Source organism: Botryllus schlosseri, chromosome 16 (assembly GCF_051294905.1).
Source record: "Botryllus schlosseri isolate E-star chromosome 16, Bs_hap1, whole genome shotgun sequence".
Lineage (NCBI taxonomy): Eukaryota > Metazoa > Chordata > Ascidiacea > Stolidobranchia > Styelidae > Botryllus > Botryllus schlosseri.
Genome location: NC_137251.1, coordinates 7,833,367 through 7,850,998, shown reverse-complemented (window position 1 = coordinate 7,850,998; position 17,632 = coordinate 7,833,367). Strand labels below are relative to the sequence as shown.

Genomic DNA, 17,632 nt, shown 5'->3' with positions numbered 1-17,632 from the left:
CCCGATGCGCACGATATCATCGTTGGTTTAAAAAATCGCATCTGCATTGGCTTGGTGCACACGACATCATCATTGGCCTACATAATGGCATCTGCAATAGGTCTAGTGCGAAATATATCGCTAACCTAGCTACTGCGTCTCGGGCCTAGGATGCTTTGGCTCCTACTTCCCGATGGCTTGGATAAAATGCCGTTTCAAGTATATGCTGATTAGCGATTCTGATTAAAGATTGACATCTCGAAACTGTATGAAATCGAATGTCCGCGGACATGTGCGACGCGTGCGTACAATCGTACATGCGTAATTGATTTCCGATAATACTTGAACATAACCATCAGAAGCTGTGTGTAAGGCTTGAGTTTGAACCACCTGAAATCGGTGTCATTATAGCACATATTCCATAAAAACTCGTACATCTTGACTTGCGCAAATCGTCGTCAAGGCTACTTAAGACGTAGGACGCATTGATAAGCGCGCGTATTCAATTGTTCACGACAGATCAGGGACTCGCTAATTAACAGCACTTCCGGACTCGTCGACAAGCTTATCGTACGCGTATAATCGTCAACACGATTATATCGTGCACACCAGGCAGAATCCGCCAATGCAGATGCGATTGCGTAGACAAGCGATGGGCCTATTGCAGGTGCGGTTGTTCAAGCCAGCGGAATCAGGCTTGTTCGAGATGCGATAAATCAGGTGGCAACAATTGCCGCACGGGAATGACTGACCTAATTTCGCGACCATCTCAGCGGGATATCATGACAGACTCTTCCCGCTAATTGACAACTTGCCTCTCGGAAATCGGCCGCACGGAACACTGATAACACAGTTATTGAATTGCAACTGAATATTGGAGTTAGAATGGTCATTTCAAAATGACGGGGTTTCGCGTTTCAAACAGGGGGATTCAAACCCCGAAACCCCCTGACTACGCGCCTGGCACACGCGCGTATCAAAAACGAAGACGTCTCGAACGAGATCGCATCGATTCGCCTGATTACTAATTACTGGTCACAAACAACTTGGGCGTTTGAGCATTTCGTACGAGGTGGCCGCCACCTCGTAAATATGGTGACGAGGTGGCTGCGCCTATGCTTGGAGGTACATCACCTCAGTATACGATTGAATAATATATTCATATTAAAATATTATAACATGTTTGGGTTTATTTCAATATGAATATATGTATCAATTACACTCTAATACTATTAACCGGCTCAATATGTACTGCCGAACCTGAATTTGAGATTGTATATGGGTTAGCAGAAATCAATAATCAATGACGAATGCCGCAAAATACAACCCAGCAGTTAAGATCACATCTATACCTTGTTTCTTGTTTGTCCTCACCAACCCAATTCTCCATCCATTTGGTGATAGGATCGTTGATATAGTAGCTGCTGACAATTACCTCTGGTGAGTGTCAGCCAAAAATATTTGCGGGTTACCTCATTATGAATGGTCGTATCGCTGGCCGTCATTTCACGGAATTATTTTATCTTCATTTTTTCTAAATAAAATTCTGTCTTGTGCGGTACTGTTGCCGATGTCATTAACATGGAGGATCTTGTTGCTTTGCAGGTTTTACGAGACCGGTAGCATACGGCCAGGGGTCATCGGTGGCAGCAAGCCGAAGGTAGCCACCCCGCCGGTCGTGGTGAAAATTACAGAGTACAAGCGCGAAAATCCGACCATGTTCGCTTGGGAGATAAGAGACAGGCTGCTGTCGGAAGGCGTTTGCACGCCTGATTCCGTCCCCAGTGTATCGTCGATCAACAGGTGAGATTGGTGTTCAGTGCTTCTTGCATAGGTGTCGGACGCAGGTATGCTGCGCAAAGCTAATACAGTTTTTGGATATGCGGACATATCCATAATTCCGTTAAAAGCTGACTAAACTGGCTGATAAATTGTGTGGTTTAGAAATAAGTAATATCTTTCCGTTTACATGCTGCTAGTACGTGAGCAAATGACATGCATTGATCGAACGTGAGTAATTAAAAGAAGGGACACATATGACAAGATTGCGACCTCAATATTAAACACACACTGTAATTTTGTTAGCTTTCGTTGCTTTCAGTTAGAAAGACTCAAAAATGCACTTCACGGCGATCTCGAATTTTGTAATCTCATTTTTTTCAACCGGGCCCTTTTACCGTCGGCTGGGTACGCGCCTTCTTGACGGTATCGTAATTTTGTCACCGTGTACAAGCGACCAAGTAATTTGTGATAGTAAACGCATACGAGTCGCTCTTATGGTAGATATTTGGCATTCAAATAGCTTTATTCATTAATTCTGCCACATTGTGAGGTCATCGAAACCACATACCTACGGAAAATTAGCTTCTGGCACCTATGGCTACATAAGATAGTTGCGCTGCGTCGAATTGATCTTTTCAGTGATTGGATAGAGATAGTGGAGCATGTTGTACAATCTTGAAACAAAAGTCCTTTGGCCAGATTGATCGTTGGTTTGTACTTCACAGACTGTTAATACACAGATATGGTAGGCTAGTGTAATGCAGTTTTTGATGAAATTCTACATGTCTATTGTCTAAACTAAGATTCTGGTGCAAATCAGATGCCTGTTGTTTAAGGACTGTTGGGGTGAAATGCCTGGTAACGCAGCTTGTTACAATGAGTAATCCTGCTTGATTTTGTCATGCTGTAGCAATTCTGAATTACAACAGACGCTGTAATTAACCGGATATCTGATAAGTGGAATTTTGATAGGTCAATTGTTATCAATGCTACTGAAGCTTGCCTGTTGGATTTGACGTTTCCGTTTGTAATCTGTCCTTGTCTACCTACAGTGTATTTGTCGCGGGCATTTGCTATGAAGATATATGTAATCTATGACCATGTAGAGCAGTGGTTCTTAAACTGGGAGGGGGGGGGGGGGCGAAGCTGAAATTTGTTTTTGTGCGTTCCGCGCTATTTACCCCCAATTCATAGTTATTCCTCTGCGTATTGTCCGAATTTCATAGTCGAGAATTCTCTCATCAAGTCATAACCTTCCATGCCATCAAACTATCCGTTGGGATTGCTAGCATTCCGGTTGCGTTTTGTGATATGCCAACAAGGGGGACACGAAATTTTTCACTACCATAAAGGGGGGCGTGTCTAAAAAAGTTTGAAAACCACTGATGTAGAGGTGCTGAGACATGTGACCTTTGCAGCGATAGTAATGATATCGCAAGATGCGATGCTAACTCGAGCTGTTCACCACAGAATCGTTCGTAGCAAGACTTCCGACTTCATGAAAGACAACCAACACTTGACAAACCAAGCTAACATGACATCGCCGCTACTCTCGTTAAAAGGTAAGGCTTACGAAATTGTCAGCTTGCCGCTAATTTAGCTGACAGTAAAGATGAGATTACTTGTCTTCGCATTATTCATCGTCATCTTTCCCCGTTTTCAGACAAACCCCAATTTCAAGCCATGGTCCAAGGCATGCAGGCCTCCGACAATCAACGGGAGCCAGACTCGATGCAGCAGTATATCTCGATCGAAATGGTGCCATCGTCAGGTTAGAAATCACGTAATCTTTTCACCTGACACGCGCGAGTGTCGCTTGCGTTCTGCTTGTTGATATTGGTGACTGCAATATTGCGGTATTGATTCAATGTTTAAATTTCTGATTACTGTTGTTGGAAGCATTGGATTCGCTAACACTTGTGTGTAGCGGTGATTCTCAGCCGCTGGTCCGTGGACATGTGCTGGTCTGCATCAAATTTCCGGCCAGTCAGCCATATAGGTCTATAATTCAATTTCATTTCAGTTGTTAAATGTGAAGCTCTTTCAAAAATTACAAAAATATAATACCAAATTTTAAATTAATTTAGAAATCGTCTACTTGTGACGTATCCTACATCTCAATGCCGGAAGTGTCGTAGCAAACTGTTTCAAAGTAGCACGCAACTCTTTCAAGACGAGAGTAATGTGTGAAAGCTAAGAATACTTTTTAATCGAAATGTGATGACATTCAACAGCGCTTGGAATGATCTATTTCTATCTAGTCTACCAGTCGTATTTCTTTCGCAAGCAACCCCACAATCAAAATAAGCTTTCCGGTTTTAACAGAACCTCGACGGCAACTTCTATAGAACCCCACGTAACAGATATTAAATCGGAAAGACAGCGGCAAATCGAACTCTTTGTTTTTCGTTGAAAACCGTTTGTTGTAATTACGTTCTTGACTGATTTCGCTTTTTGAAATTTTGCAATGTGATAAGCTGGAGAACCATTGGTGTGTTGAGTTGCACCTTATACTAGCAGCACGTGAGATCTACTCGTACATTTTCAGCCTTTGGCCAAGGCGCTGACAACACGGTTCAGGCCGCCGTGTCTCAGACTTCGGCCTCCGTAGCGTCTCAAGTAGTTTCAGCGGCGAGCCTATCACTGCCACCTCCGCCGGTCGTGCCGTCGGCCCAGGGTGCCAAAAACGTCCAGGCCTTACCGCAACAAATCTTTGCCAATCTCTCACCCCAGCAACAGTTCGACTTGCTGAAGAAGGTTTCGATCAGCGAGACTATCGTAACTTCACAAGTGAGTTGTGCGCAGCGTGCTTATGTCAATGCCGAGCGTGTCTGTTCACCGGTTACGTGTTTTGTGCGTGCAGAAAGACGACGCCAACGCGGGCGCTAATCAGTCGGTGTCTTCTGAGCAAATTGTGACAGTCCAGGGGCAGAATTTGACGCCGTTGACGACGCAGCAACAGGAACAGGTGAGTCGGAGGTATGACAGTATGATTGTACACAGGTTGTTTTTTTTGTGAGTTGTTGTTTGTGGTATTCATGGTGTTTGTAATTACTATGGTCATTGGTCACGTACACCAGGCCAATTTTCTTCATTTTAATTCTGTAGCTGCTGATTTGTAGCACGGCCCACTTCTAGGCTTTTATAAGACACCGCTTACACGTATGAGATGGCGAGGAGGTCGCCTAGATGAGCGTTCAATACTTGAGTAGGAATTGTGGAGTCGACCTCGGTCAGACTTCCCGATTGTCGATGAAAGCCGATATCGCGACCGATATTTTAGATATAAAAAAATTCAAAAAACACTAGAAATTCAACGCTCCGTGTTCTCAATCTCAAGAAATGGACGACCCAAAGAGCGATACGTTACATATTTATCCTTGCAGGACGCGTTTAACTGCGTGAGCATGAGCAGAGAAACTATGTTTCCTGCATTACATACCTCTACCGGACTGATCTGCAATTCTGTATCATGTTTTGCTTTTGGGGTTGTTCCAAATTTCAATGAATGTGCACGATTAAGCAAAAATTCTTTTTACTTTTTTTTCTTGTTTGTTGTTCAGCTTTCTGTGGCATGTACAAGTGCCGTCTTGCCTTTTATAATGATATTTTTGGCGAAATGGTTATCTGCTCCTTCCAGATTATTATCGGTTGTCGACCTTGTGAGTGTGTCGATAATCGGTATCGGCTGGCAAAAATCAATATTGGTGCACCTCTATACGCTACGTCGCCACGTACACAGAGGTGTCGAAATCACTAGCAGCACCTTGAGTATAAGTAATTTCGTAAATTTCAACTCGAGTATAAGTGGATGTAATGATATCCGAGACATGTCAAGACTACTTAAAATCGAGGTACGTAAGTAGGTGTGCAAGTAGTTTTAAAAAGTTGATTTGCTCACTTGGTCGCACACAGCAGTTTTAGGCAGGTACTTTAGAAGTTTGTAGAAAATGCCTCTTCGTGACTAACGTAAAATGATCGAAGACACTGCAAACAGGGGCTATTTGCCAGGTTGGAAGGACGATTTTGCCCGTATAGGCGATGAGAACACATTGCAACGCTTGTTTTTACCTTACCAAATCCGAGTACCAAGTCCTTGAAAAGTGTGTAGTTTTGCGTAATAAACTGTTATAAAAACCATTAAAAATATAACAACTTTGAGTAAGTGGTGTGAATAGGCAACGCCCGTTCGGGTGCTTTAAAAAGAGGCAGCACTGTATCAGCCATCTCTGCTTCTACCACTCCGTCTCGACCTTGCTTTCTCCTATTCTAACCGTTGTTGTCTAACTCTCGCCCAGGTCGTGATGCAGCTGAAAGACCTGAACAAGCTGCTGACCAACGTCAGTAACACTGTCGATCAGGTAGTGTCTTCGACATGCGATATCTCAAACTTATCTTGGTCTGACGTGGCCTCGCGTGCATTATTAAAATCGGGTCTTGTTACAGGAACAGGCTGCCGCTGCGAAGAACGCCGACTTGTCATCAGGGGCGCAATTGCAAATTACGAGGGCTGATGGTAAGTTAGTTTTTTTAACTTGCTGCGATTATAACTTAATGCAGTTACGTGTGTTTTAGAATCCCCTGTATTTTCACTTGATAATCATCAAACATATTTTGGGGCGGGTGCCCAGAAAAAAAAATTAATGTTCCTCGATATATTGGCAACTATCCAGAAAGCCAGCAATCGGTGTTGGATTGGAATCAAGTCACTACTTTTGAGTCGCAAGTTACCGCAAATTTGGACTCCATTCCGAGTCATGTCGTACCAAATTTTCGTATTTCGAGGGATCAAATATGTTCAGTTTGACTTGAACGGGCTGTGGGTGCATATGCCCAATTACATAAAGGCTAAACCAGGGCCGGCCAACCCGTGGCCCGCGGGCCACATGTGGCCCGCGAGAAGGTTTTGAGTGGCCCGCGAGTTAATTTCCCAAATTTCCAATATCATCAAAAATGGATTGCACAGATTTTGAACTTGCAAGAACAACCAAAAATTTGATTAGTCTTGCCGCAATACTTGAGATGTGATGACTAAAATATCAGTTCTGACGCATTAACAGATCCATCAGCGATTCAAATATTGGTATATCTTCGTACACTACAATAAAGCAGAATAATTTGCGATATATTTGTCAAAGGTAAAAATTTTCTATAAGCTTAGCGGAATATGTTGTCACTCGATTTCTTGTTTTTAATATCGTTGCCCTTTCGTGAAAATGGAAGAACACCTAATGCAGTGGTTCCCAACGTGGGCGATATCGCCCCCCAGGGGCGATTTGGCGGTCTAGGGGGGCGAAAATAAGAGAGCCAAATCGGAGAAATGACCTTTTTTTCTTAGTCAACCCACGAAAATTCAGTTGCAAAAGTGGAAAATTCGACATCGAGCCGAAAAGTTGACCTTTATTTTAGTCAACCAGCCGGTGATTACAGTTGGTATATCGATTTTTCGGTTCACAAAATTTGAAGGGCGATGATCGGCGTTGAGCTTGAAAAGGGGGCGATGAGACGAAAAAGGTAGGGAACCACTGACCTAATGTATCAGATTGAGTCTAACTATATTCGGGATTACGAGACAAAGTGTCGTTCAACATATGCGACCTTGCGTTTGCGCTCGCAGTAAGACTGTCGACTATGAAACCTAAGCACGAAATGATTGACGCATGTTGGTCGCAGCTTTCGATATCGATATGTCCATGCGCCGAATAGCCCAGTCCTCGCAAACTTAGCCCAGCGATATACAGCAGGCCCGCAATATAGCCAAGTGACAATGTCATTGACCTATGAACTTCAAAAATTTTCGCGCTTCGCGCGGATAGTGGCCCGCGCAAAAGTTCGTGATTCGAATGTGGCCCTTTGGCCAAAAAGGTTGGCCAGCCCTGGGCTAAACCGTGCCATGACTAAAATGATGTGAGTCACGGAGCCTATTTGTGTAAATTGATCAGAATGCTGCCCACAGGTTATGCTCTTTCCAAAATAATGTGGGAGTGTGATTCAACGGTAAGTGACGTTTATTGACTGGTCGGCAATAAAGGCTGTGTCAACCTTATAACTGTGTCTAGGAAAGTAATGTTTGAGCATGTACAAGAATTTTGTCAAATAAATTTCACTGTTATTGCCAAGAAAGGAAATTTCACTGTTATTGCCAAGAAAGGACCAACTCCAGGTCTTATGTGACTGAATATATTTACGCATGGCTGCAATGGTATTATAATGCAAGTTAGGGCCATTATGACTACAAAGTAAATGGAAATTGAATCCAGTAAATACAGGATTGTGGAGTGGTATTGGCTAAACAAAATATTTAAGGACGATACGAAAATTTATTTGAAGATTTATCTCTGAGTCACAAGTCAATTCATGTTTTAAATACAACGAGTCATGTTAGAAAAGTGGCTCATGTCAAGTCATGACAGAGTCATCCCCACACTGCCTGCGATAAGACCTGAGACATTTCATATGAGATCAGAACCATTTAAACTGATTAAATATCTTGCCAATTTCGTTTCGCTATGATTAGCCTTGTGGGCAAGTTCAAACTATAATCCAGACTAAATAGCCAGAGAGCATGACAGTAAAATCTGGCACATTTTACTGTACTGCAGGCCAACAAAGCTTCATCACCGTGTCGCAACAGCAGCTTCAGCAATTGACGGAACAAGGCATCGTACTGCAACGGGCCTCACCTGAGGTAAGCGCTCGTCTGCATGCTTACTTCGCATGATTTCGCGTAATTGCATGAACGGAATTGACATGTTAGGTTCCGCCGTTTAACGTTGCGTCGTCTCGGTTTGCGACAGCATTTTCGAGTATGCTGCTTGCTAAAAATGGAACAACGTTCCAATCGCTGGCCCTACAGATTTCACTAGTTTCCTTTGTCAGAATTTATAATACACTGGCGTTAGTCCGGTGATTCCCAACCTCGCTGCAACCCTATCAAGGAAATCAATTGTTTTCGGTACCTCCGAAGAGATGGATCAATTTTATGAAATTTGTGTATTGTGTGAAATACCCCAGAATCGGTACAGTATGGCGCGCATAAATATTATAATTTCTTCACAAAAGTCCGTGTAAGCTTTATATTTTTATGAACTGCAAAAGAATCATGTTTTTATTTTGCTTATTTCAAGTTCAAACGAAATAAGACTTGGTGCAGTGGCAATAATGATTTGTTTGTGACATAAATAGATAAATGGCGGGCTTGCTGCTTATCGACTTGAAGTGCAGTGCTAGAATGGCCTACCGTGGCATAGGCTAATATAACATAGCATCCATCTTGACGGTTGGTCCAAAACTGCCATTGTTAGACCGTAAAATTAGGCAAAATTTCCGATGCCGGCGATTCCTTTTCGAAGCATGCGGGCTTAACCTCGGAAATTTATTTGATTGATCATTCGCTGTATAGATCGGCGGCCTTCAAATCGTGAGATAGTCACAGCCCATTCACCTACGGTGGGTGGAATAATGAATTTTATGACTGCCGATATTTAACGTCATTTCCTACGTGGATGAAATATTAAACACTGTATCCGATGCACGCCTGTCGGTGTACACTCTCTAAAAAGGTCCGCTTCTAACCGTCGTCCCGTCGACTTCTCTTGCATGTGCCTGAACTACATTGGCTTGTCGCCGCGAATGCGTCTTGAAAACTAAAAGAAGACTAAGCCTGACGACACGAACGCTGAAGAGTCTGCGTCGCACGACGACTCCGAGGTGGGATTGTCGGCTACGCCGCATGCGATTCCGGGCTCTCGTCAAACTGATGGCGAACGCGCCGTTTTGATTTTGCTTTGCAGAAAAACGCACGAGCGGCCGGTCACGCGCAGAGCATCGCCGAGCAAGAACAGGATATTTTGAAGGCCATTCAGAATTGTGAGTCGTAGTGCGCATGTAATTAACGAGGCTTGTAATAAAGGCAGGAAAAATTGAATGCCTATGGAACCCGATTCCCGAGTTGAGTGCTCTCGGGATGTCGTAGCGATCGTACCGTCACGGAGAATTCCGAAATATATCTTTGTACCAGCTATACTTTAATTGAATAGTATATTCATATTGAGATGGACCCGAATAATTTCAGCTGACACTCGTCAGGGGTAATCGTCAGCAACTAGTGGAGAATCGGAAAGAACACACTTTCATCTATGTGCCTTGGAGTGGACCTTTATCAAAATACATCAGCCCAAGCTTTGTCAACTAAAGGAGTTCGCGTACCATCTTAAAATAGGACATTGAACGCTCTCTATTTGATATCTCATTTCAAACTGGTGACGTGATATTTCGAGATGCGATTGTTGATATACAGTGTTCTTTCCAATGCTCTACTAGTCGCTGACGATTATCCCTGACGAGTGTCAGCCGAAAAAATATTCGGGTTCATTTCAATATGAATATACTATTCAATTGTATATTGAAGTTCTGCACCTCCAAGAAGCTAGTTATACTTTATCGAAAATAAATTTGTATTTAATGGTTTTGTAGTGCGATGGCAAAATCTAGTCTTGACTGATTCAATTGCTAGTCGAGTTTGGGGCTTCCAGTCAAGCTTTACGAGGAGATATTTTCCAGCAAATACCGTGTCTATCCAACCCCAATATTGATTCTTTAGTCGCCGATAAGTGTTGTCAGGTATCGTGCGCAGCTCATAGTTCAAAATAGAATAAAGTGATGATCATGATATTTATTGTTGTTTGTATTTCTTTCATACAATATTTTATTTGTGGTAACTTTGCCCGTCGCCCATGTCAGAGAGCACAGTGTTTTGCTGAGGTAAAGTTTGGAAAAGGTGGTTGTTAAACTGTGTGGCCTATTTTTTCTCTATATTGGATTCATGCGGCACGCGGACTCGTTTTGAGTTGGCGGCCCCTGCGTATGAGTAATAATTCCAATGATTTGAGATAAGTAGGATGATCTTTTTCGAGTACTGAACCATGTAGTCCTTTCCGCTAGGAGTTTTTATGAACGAGAATTAATTTAGATACCATTGTTCACTGGTGAAGGCCGTAGTCCTTGATTGGTCTTATAGCAGCGTACGAAACGTACTTCAAAGCCATGCGTGATAGTGGAAATGGCATATTGTGAAGTCACGATCAACCCCCAGCATTGTCACAAAGTGCAATGAAATAGGCATTGTCGACAAAATACCAAAATATTTATAATGTGATTTAGAACTGGTATTATATTCTTTGTGTCTTCATACAAGGTGCATACTCTTTCGACGTCGAAATGAATAATATTTGGACATTCAGAAACTTGATTACGCCCTGCCCTGCTTTCAATACGGCCTAGTCTCTGTATCAGTCGCGACAGCCTAGCCGAAACTTTACGGGAGACCTTTTTCAGCCGTGCTCGTCAAGCCTGAACCGATGGATCCGGCGGAAGGCCAGGAGTCGTCCGCCGTCAGTCAGCTCTTGCTGGCTGCGCAGCAGCAGCAGCTCCAGCAGCAGAACAAGCAGGTAGGCGGCAACGGGGCCGAGGACGACACCAGGATGTTGACTGCCGCCACGCTGGCCGACGTTCAGAATAGCGCTTCTTCCATAGGTGGGTGACGGAATAGCTGGACAACTGAAACGTGTTCAGCTTTTCAAAATGATGTTAGAATTATAATTGTTGCTGCACAGTTTTTCCAAATTTCAAGCATTAGGATTAGTGACGTCGCAAAGACTTGGAAATTGAATTCAATTCAGCAAATGGGGTGATTTATATGGCAATGACATGACATGGGTAGTGCGAAATTGCTAAGCCTTCACACATTTCTTTTTAAGCACCTCGCGCAGTCGAATTTTCGATCGATGGACATTACTGCTAAGCCGTTTCAACGATTTCCTGTAGCAGACTAATATGTCGAGTTCAAACCCGAGATGCGCCCGCAATATTCTGTATTTTGCCTCGATTGCTCTGTAGGCCTATGTCCTATCGTTAGCTTTGTAGCACTAATGTCTGTTCCGACCATAGCAGCGGTCTGAGATTCAATTACTGGCTTGTTTTCAGTGCCAAATGTTGAAACGGATATATATCCCTTCGATTTCTCTTATTTCCAGTACCAAAATATTTTGATATGTCTTGTAACGGAAGGAACTGAATAATAAATTAGTAACTACGTATTTATGTATATATAAATGCATGTATTCCAATTTCAGCTTTGACGAACTCCAACAACAGCAACAGCGCCCAACAGCAGATCCTCTCCGCCAGCCCCAACGTCCTGGCCTCCCTCCAGCAGCAACTGGCCGGGCTCCAGCAGCAGCAGCAGATGATGCAACAGCAGGCCGCCCGGGCCGGAACCACGCAGGCCCAGCAGGACCAGGCCGGCATCGTGCACATCCTCTCGGCCGCGGCCCAAATACAGCAACAGGCCGGACCCAACGCAAACTCGAACAATAACAACTCGCTACAGAGGCAGCTGACCGTGGCGCAGATGTTGTCGGCCGCGGGGCAGTCGGCGAAGACGGGGACGGAGCTGCAGCCGGTCGGGACCCTGCTGAGCCAGCTCAGGCCCGTGTCTATTCAGAATTCGTCGACGATTGGCGCAGCAGGTGGGTTTTGGGGTTTGCGAGGATGATGGGGGAGGTTTTGTGGTAAACTACGCCTGGTTTGCGCGAGTGTCCGATTTTGTTGCTTTTCTGGGAAATACAAGAATTATGTTGTCGAATAAAGCTTGCCACGTCAGCAGAGATTGTCGCAGTAGTAAGTGTTCGTACTCGAGTAGAAGTGGGAATAACGTCGTAATTTTCTGCTTTATTACAAGTAGGCTGGGCACTAGTACTCGAACGTATTAGCGTTGTTCAAAAATATCTTTTTCACCGGATTCCGTGGATTCACTGAATAAATTGTTAGTTGTTTAGTTGTCTACAAAAACGATTCGACGCGATTCCAACCCGTAGAAGCGTAGTTACTTGATTTTTTCATCAATAATCCCGGGATTACCCCACCGTCAATGTTATTTTTGCATATCCACAAGTTTCAACTGCGATAACTTCGCTTCTGGTGGTTGAACGTGAGCAAAAATTGTAACGCATCGTTCTTTTAGGCAGCTTACTTTCATGCGGTTGACGGTAGAATTTGAAAAAAAAATTTAACCTTTTTTACCAAATTTAAAAATTTCATTTGGCTTGCTGCGGCTTCGGCTGGTTGGAATTGAGCTAGATTTGGTGTGCAGCCTTTCTAAGGCAACCTAACAATTTAATCAGCGAATCCCCGGTGTTCGGGAAAAAATGATGTTTTTGAACAACAATGACGTATCCCGCAAAGTACAAGGGAATGAGTACGGTCGAAAAACGCCAATATATCTTCAATATGATGTAGATCTGACATAACATTCTTTGTGGTTGATTAAAAGGTGCAGATTTGATCTTTCATACTGTCATGACATCATACTGAGCGATTCACTCGTTACTCTTCTTAACCATGGTCTGGTTGCAAGTAGAGGCTGAGGTTTCTAAGGCATGTTACTCAATTGAACCATTCAACTAGTTGAGAGGCAGCGTTGAATATTCACGCTCTTCGTAAGTAAAGTATCAGCTGCTGTAGAATATCAGCTGTCGCTTGAATTATTCTCGTCTGAATTGCCCGAACCAATGGGTGATGCAAACTATACTCTAAAGAAGCTCCGATATACCTGTATCTTGGAAAAGCTGCCTGGTTCAAATATAATGAAAGGACTTGTGAAATAGCGTATTTAATTTGACAACGGAAAATCACAATGTGGTACTTCAGGTTAATGTTAGAATGGATCTGAGTTGGCTGCTCAATGAGCGGGCACTTCACTCTTAATGTCGGCTCCAAATGATTTCACATTCTCACAACTTCATTCGTTTTTACGCCAGACTCCGTTTCATCCTCGGTTGCGACGACTTTGCCACCTCTGGCTTTGCCGTCAGCCACCACCGTCACACAGCAAGCACCCCAGATAGGTGAGTTTGCATTTGATTTTATGCGGCAAGTCCCGTCTCGATACAGTGCGGCCTATTTCGCAGGTGCTTCTTCAACTAATACCTCTCAGCCGTTCAACACGATATACAATCAAGCCTGGAAGCTGGCCACCAACGGACAACGGGGTAGCTATTTTGGTGTTTTACCGGATTCTGTGAATTGCAATTCTTGGTGTTCAGTTCATGGTTGCGAACGCGAACGAGTCTCGTTCTGAATAAGAGCCTCTAGTTGAGGGGTTTCTAACCTTAAATAACCTGGAGAACTCTGCCCGTTTTGGCAAACCTCAAAAAAAATGACCACATTATATATCTAATACATTATTATAGAATACTGTTGCTAAAAATGATAAAAGCTTCTTGGAGGTACAGAACTTCAATATTATTCGTAATTTCATGCCGGTGAGACGATTGTTGATATACAATATTCTTTCCAATCCTCTTCAAGTTGCTGACGTTTACCCCCGACTTGTGTCAGCCAAAAATAGTCAGGTTCATTTCAATATGAATATACTATTCAATTTCATATTGAAGTTCTGCACCTCCAAGAAGCTCTACAATTGAATATACTATTTAAGAGTGTTAAAAAGAGAAAAAACAACATTGTAACATGTTTGTCACACAAAACAAAAAGAGTATAATGAATATTTGCTGTAATTTCTGGACCCGGTTAAGAACCGTTGCTCTTTTTACCTTCGTATCCTCGATTTGCTTGCTATTGCTGTCATGTAAAGCGCAGGTTTTGTGAATTGAGTTGTCTCGTTGGGAAGAACGCAGTCTTGTGGGTCTTTTGAAAATATTACTCAGTGGCAAAATCGTCTGCTCTGAGTCACCGTGAAATATCTGCTGGATGAATCACATTCTACAGCGCCCACCGCAGACAGACGTAAGCCAGCACGGCGATTGCCTTCTGACTGGAGGCAGATAGAGGACAATGCCCTTGTTTGCCCTACTGTTTTATTGAAATGTCGAAATATCCCTTTCTACAGCTGAGCTTGTAGAATCCAAGGTTTAGTCTGGCCCGAGTGTTGTGTCTAGGAAGTCGCCAATGAAAGAGCCCTTAACAATTAGGCCTGATGTAATAGCGGCGTCTTGGAATTATTAAAAAATAACTCTGTTCCATCCGGTTAAAATCCTATCAATTCGAAGTGTCGCTAATCATGTTGAAGTAGAAGCACTGCTGTAAATATATACTCAATTACAAGTAGGACTAGATGAATTGCGGATTTATCCACATATACAAGGAATAAATCATGCCTAATGTATTTATTAACGTAATGTGCTTCTCGGCCGTTTAAGTAAGCGAGCAAAACCTGGTCGTGTACCTGGCAAAAGCCTCCGGTACCGACCAGACCACCTCCTATTTACCCTGGTGTAATTCCTGCTGAATATCTGTTTTTAAGGTCAACCGACATTTCGTCAATCCACAACGCCGTTCCCATTCGATATCTAAGTTTTTGTGAATTCAGTCATTCTAATCTAATTTGGAAAAGCTGAAATTTTTCTGGATGTCCAAGAGGACTGTTTAAAAATAACTTTTTTCAAATTGTGCCGGCAACTTGATAAAATTGTAGGGTTTAAAAAAATTCAATATTCAAGCTCAATTCGAATAACAGAAAGAGTTTTGGATTTATTTAATAAAAATAAATATGAATTTTTTAAAAATTTTACGGGCTACCCCATGAAATTGTTGGATTGTGTGAAAAAACGATTCACAACAAATTTGACTCGATTTAAACCAGTAGAAAGTTATTGATGTTCAAAATTTGCCATTTCAAATCATAGTATTTACCTATGATATATAATTAAAGAATTTGCTACTGTAAATACTATTTTTTCCAGATCCAAAATTTTGTACTCCAATAACTTTGCTTTTAGTGGTCGGAATTGAGCCAAATTTTTCGCGCATCGTTTTTTTATTTCGGACAACCCAACAAGGGGTGGCTAACCTGCGGCCGTAGAAGGAAATTTGTGCGGCCGTGGACACGTAATTCGATTAGTATGTGTTGGCGGCCGTCGACATGCAATTTGAATTTACGAATCGACTCCCGATTTAATGAGAGATTTTAAGCAATCTTGAAATTTTCAATGTGACTACGTTTTTCGATTTTAATATGGGAACGCCCTTTGTAATCGGAGCCTCACAGCACATACGCGAACAGCACAGGAAAATGATAAGCCTCATAGAAATACCAACTCGGAATCCGACAATCCTGATGGGAGATCATGAGATAACGGCATGCAACAAAGTGATTGATAATAATAATTGGCTCACCCGAATATGCATCATGAATTCATCATTTATAACTTGCCCTAAATTTTCGAAAACACCCCCTCTATCAACTCCACCGTTGAATCTGATCACATGAGAAGAGATACGTGTAAAACTACTAATATTAATGACGGAATCCAAATGTTAATTTTGAAACATGACGAGTAACCATTCGCGAAGTAGGTGCGTGTAGTAAGCCTATGTGATTAGATAGATTAGTCCGGTGCTCACGTAGACACTTCAACGTGGGGATTTGATGTCCAGCTGGTTCATTATGACTATGTCCTGGAATGCGGCCGTGAATGGCAAAAAGGTTGGCCACCCCTGCTCTATAGGTCAGAATTGCACCAAAATTGACGTGCAGCGTTTAAGGTAACCCAACAATTTTACCAAGCAGCTAGTACAATTTGAAAAAAAAGTCATTTTTGGACAGCCCTATTATTTTCCAACTCTGCCTCTGACATCTTGCCTTTTGGTAGGCATTGGTTTGATGATGGTCTGGGCGTAGATTTCACTTGAGCAACGTCATTATATCACCAATGTTGATTGCGTCCTTTTTTGCAGTTGGAGGCGAAGTCACGGTCGTCAGCGATAGCGCGTCGAAGGTCGCTTGCGCGATCTCAGAACGCGACTAGGCCGCCCGCCGTTTTGCTCACAAAACCGCATCCGCGAACTGCTTTGAAGACGGAACTTGGCGTGTTCTTGGAATGTATCAAAGTGTGTCGGAGCGTCACGCGAACCACCGGCGTCGACGGGTGCTACGAAATATTCTAGTCGCTACCATCAGACTTGCTGCTTTTCTATTTTGTTACGGTCTCTTCTTTGAATCGCTAACCTCTATTTTGCCGCGAATCCGTGTCGCTACGTTTTGGTGTCATTGTCGCTACTGTCGCGACCAACAGCTCGACAACTCGATCAGGGATGTATGGACTGCAGTTTGATTCGGTTCTGTGTGTGTATGAGCTTTGCATCATGGAAAAGCGTTTGGGATTTGTGGCGACGTTTGGATCTGTTGTATATATGGATTTATATTTTATCACGCACAGATCTTGATAGGTTGTCGTGGACCGTGACTCACTGATTTTGTAATAAAAACTCTGCAGAAGCCGGTGCGTTGTGGTTACGTTACTATGGGCCGTTATACAGGGTTACTCGACACTTGAGCATGCGACACAGGGACTTTGGGAGGTTTATCTAGGATTCTCCTCGCAACCCAATCCACGTAATCGAAACTGTCTTCTACAAAAAGTGCGTTGGAGGTTAATCTGAGATTCCCCTACCCGACATCGGTATGCTCAAATCATCCCTACGAAAAAGGACCAGAGAAGGACGATTTCAAAGTAAAGAATGAAAAGAGCGAGGAAGCCCTAAACATCGTAACGCGGGGCATTAGGCTGAGGAGGGTACGACATTGAAAGACCGTCCTTGGTCGTTTCGACATCCTCCTATTGCATCGTAGCCAACATAGTGTATTTTAAAGTGATAAAAATAATAGATATGCCGATCATGCCATACTCAGAATTTGGATTCAACCATTTGTACCATCGTGGGATCCGGGGAATGTCTCAACATCGATATCCATCTCGATATGAAACATCGTCAAAGTTAAGACATGCCAATAACGGCTTTGCATTTAATCTAGGGCAGTGGCTCTCAACCTTTTTGCATTCACGGACCC

The 17,632-nt window shown here is 43.0% G+C and overlaps 1 protein-coding gene across 4 annotated transcripts in view; it reads left to right on the top strand.

The window, feature by feature from the left end:
- The window catches only part of LOC145459112 (uncharacterized), a 41,074-nt gene extending 24,015 nt beyond the window's left edge, over positions 1–17,059 (top strand). For 2 of the 4 annotated variants that reach the window (XM_080337726.1, XM_080337729.1), the window contains 15 exons: positions 1,585–1,782; positions 3,232–3,323; positions 3,425–3,532; positions 4,310–4,551; positions 4,625–4,729; positions 6,060–6,122; positions 6,208–6,277; positions 8,364–8,449; positions 9,415–9,471; positions 9,555–9,630; positions 11,098–11,295; positions 11,895–12,290; positions 13,581–13,667; positions 13,731–13,811; positions 16,519–17,059. In XM_080337726.1, coding sequence (XP_080193852.1) covers positions 1,585–1,782; positions 3,232–3,323; positions 3,425–3,532; positions 4,310–4,551; positions 4,625–4,729; positions 6,060–6,122; positions 6,208–6,277; positions 8,364–8,449; positions 9,415–9,471; positions 9,555–9,630; positions 11,098–11,295; positions 11,895–12,290; positions 13,581–13,667; positions 13,731–13,811; positions 16,519–16,589 — 1,930 coding nt within the window. In that variant the 3' untranslated portion in view covers positions 16,590–17,059. The remainder of the gene's footprint in view (positions 1–1,584; positions 1,783–3,231; positions 3,324–3,424; positions 3,533–4,309; positions 4,552–4,624; positions 4,730–6,059; positions 6,123–6,207; positions 6,278–8,363; positions 8,450–9,414; positions 9,472–9,554; positions 9,631–11,097; positions 11,296–11,894; positions 12,291–13,580; positions 13,668–13,730; positions 13,812–16,518) is intronic. The other 2 variants (XM_080337727.1, XM_080337728.1) reach the window with 2 other exon arrangements.
- Positions 17,060–17,632: the final 573 nt, after the last annotated feature.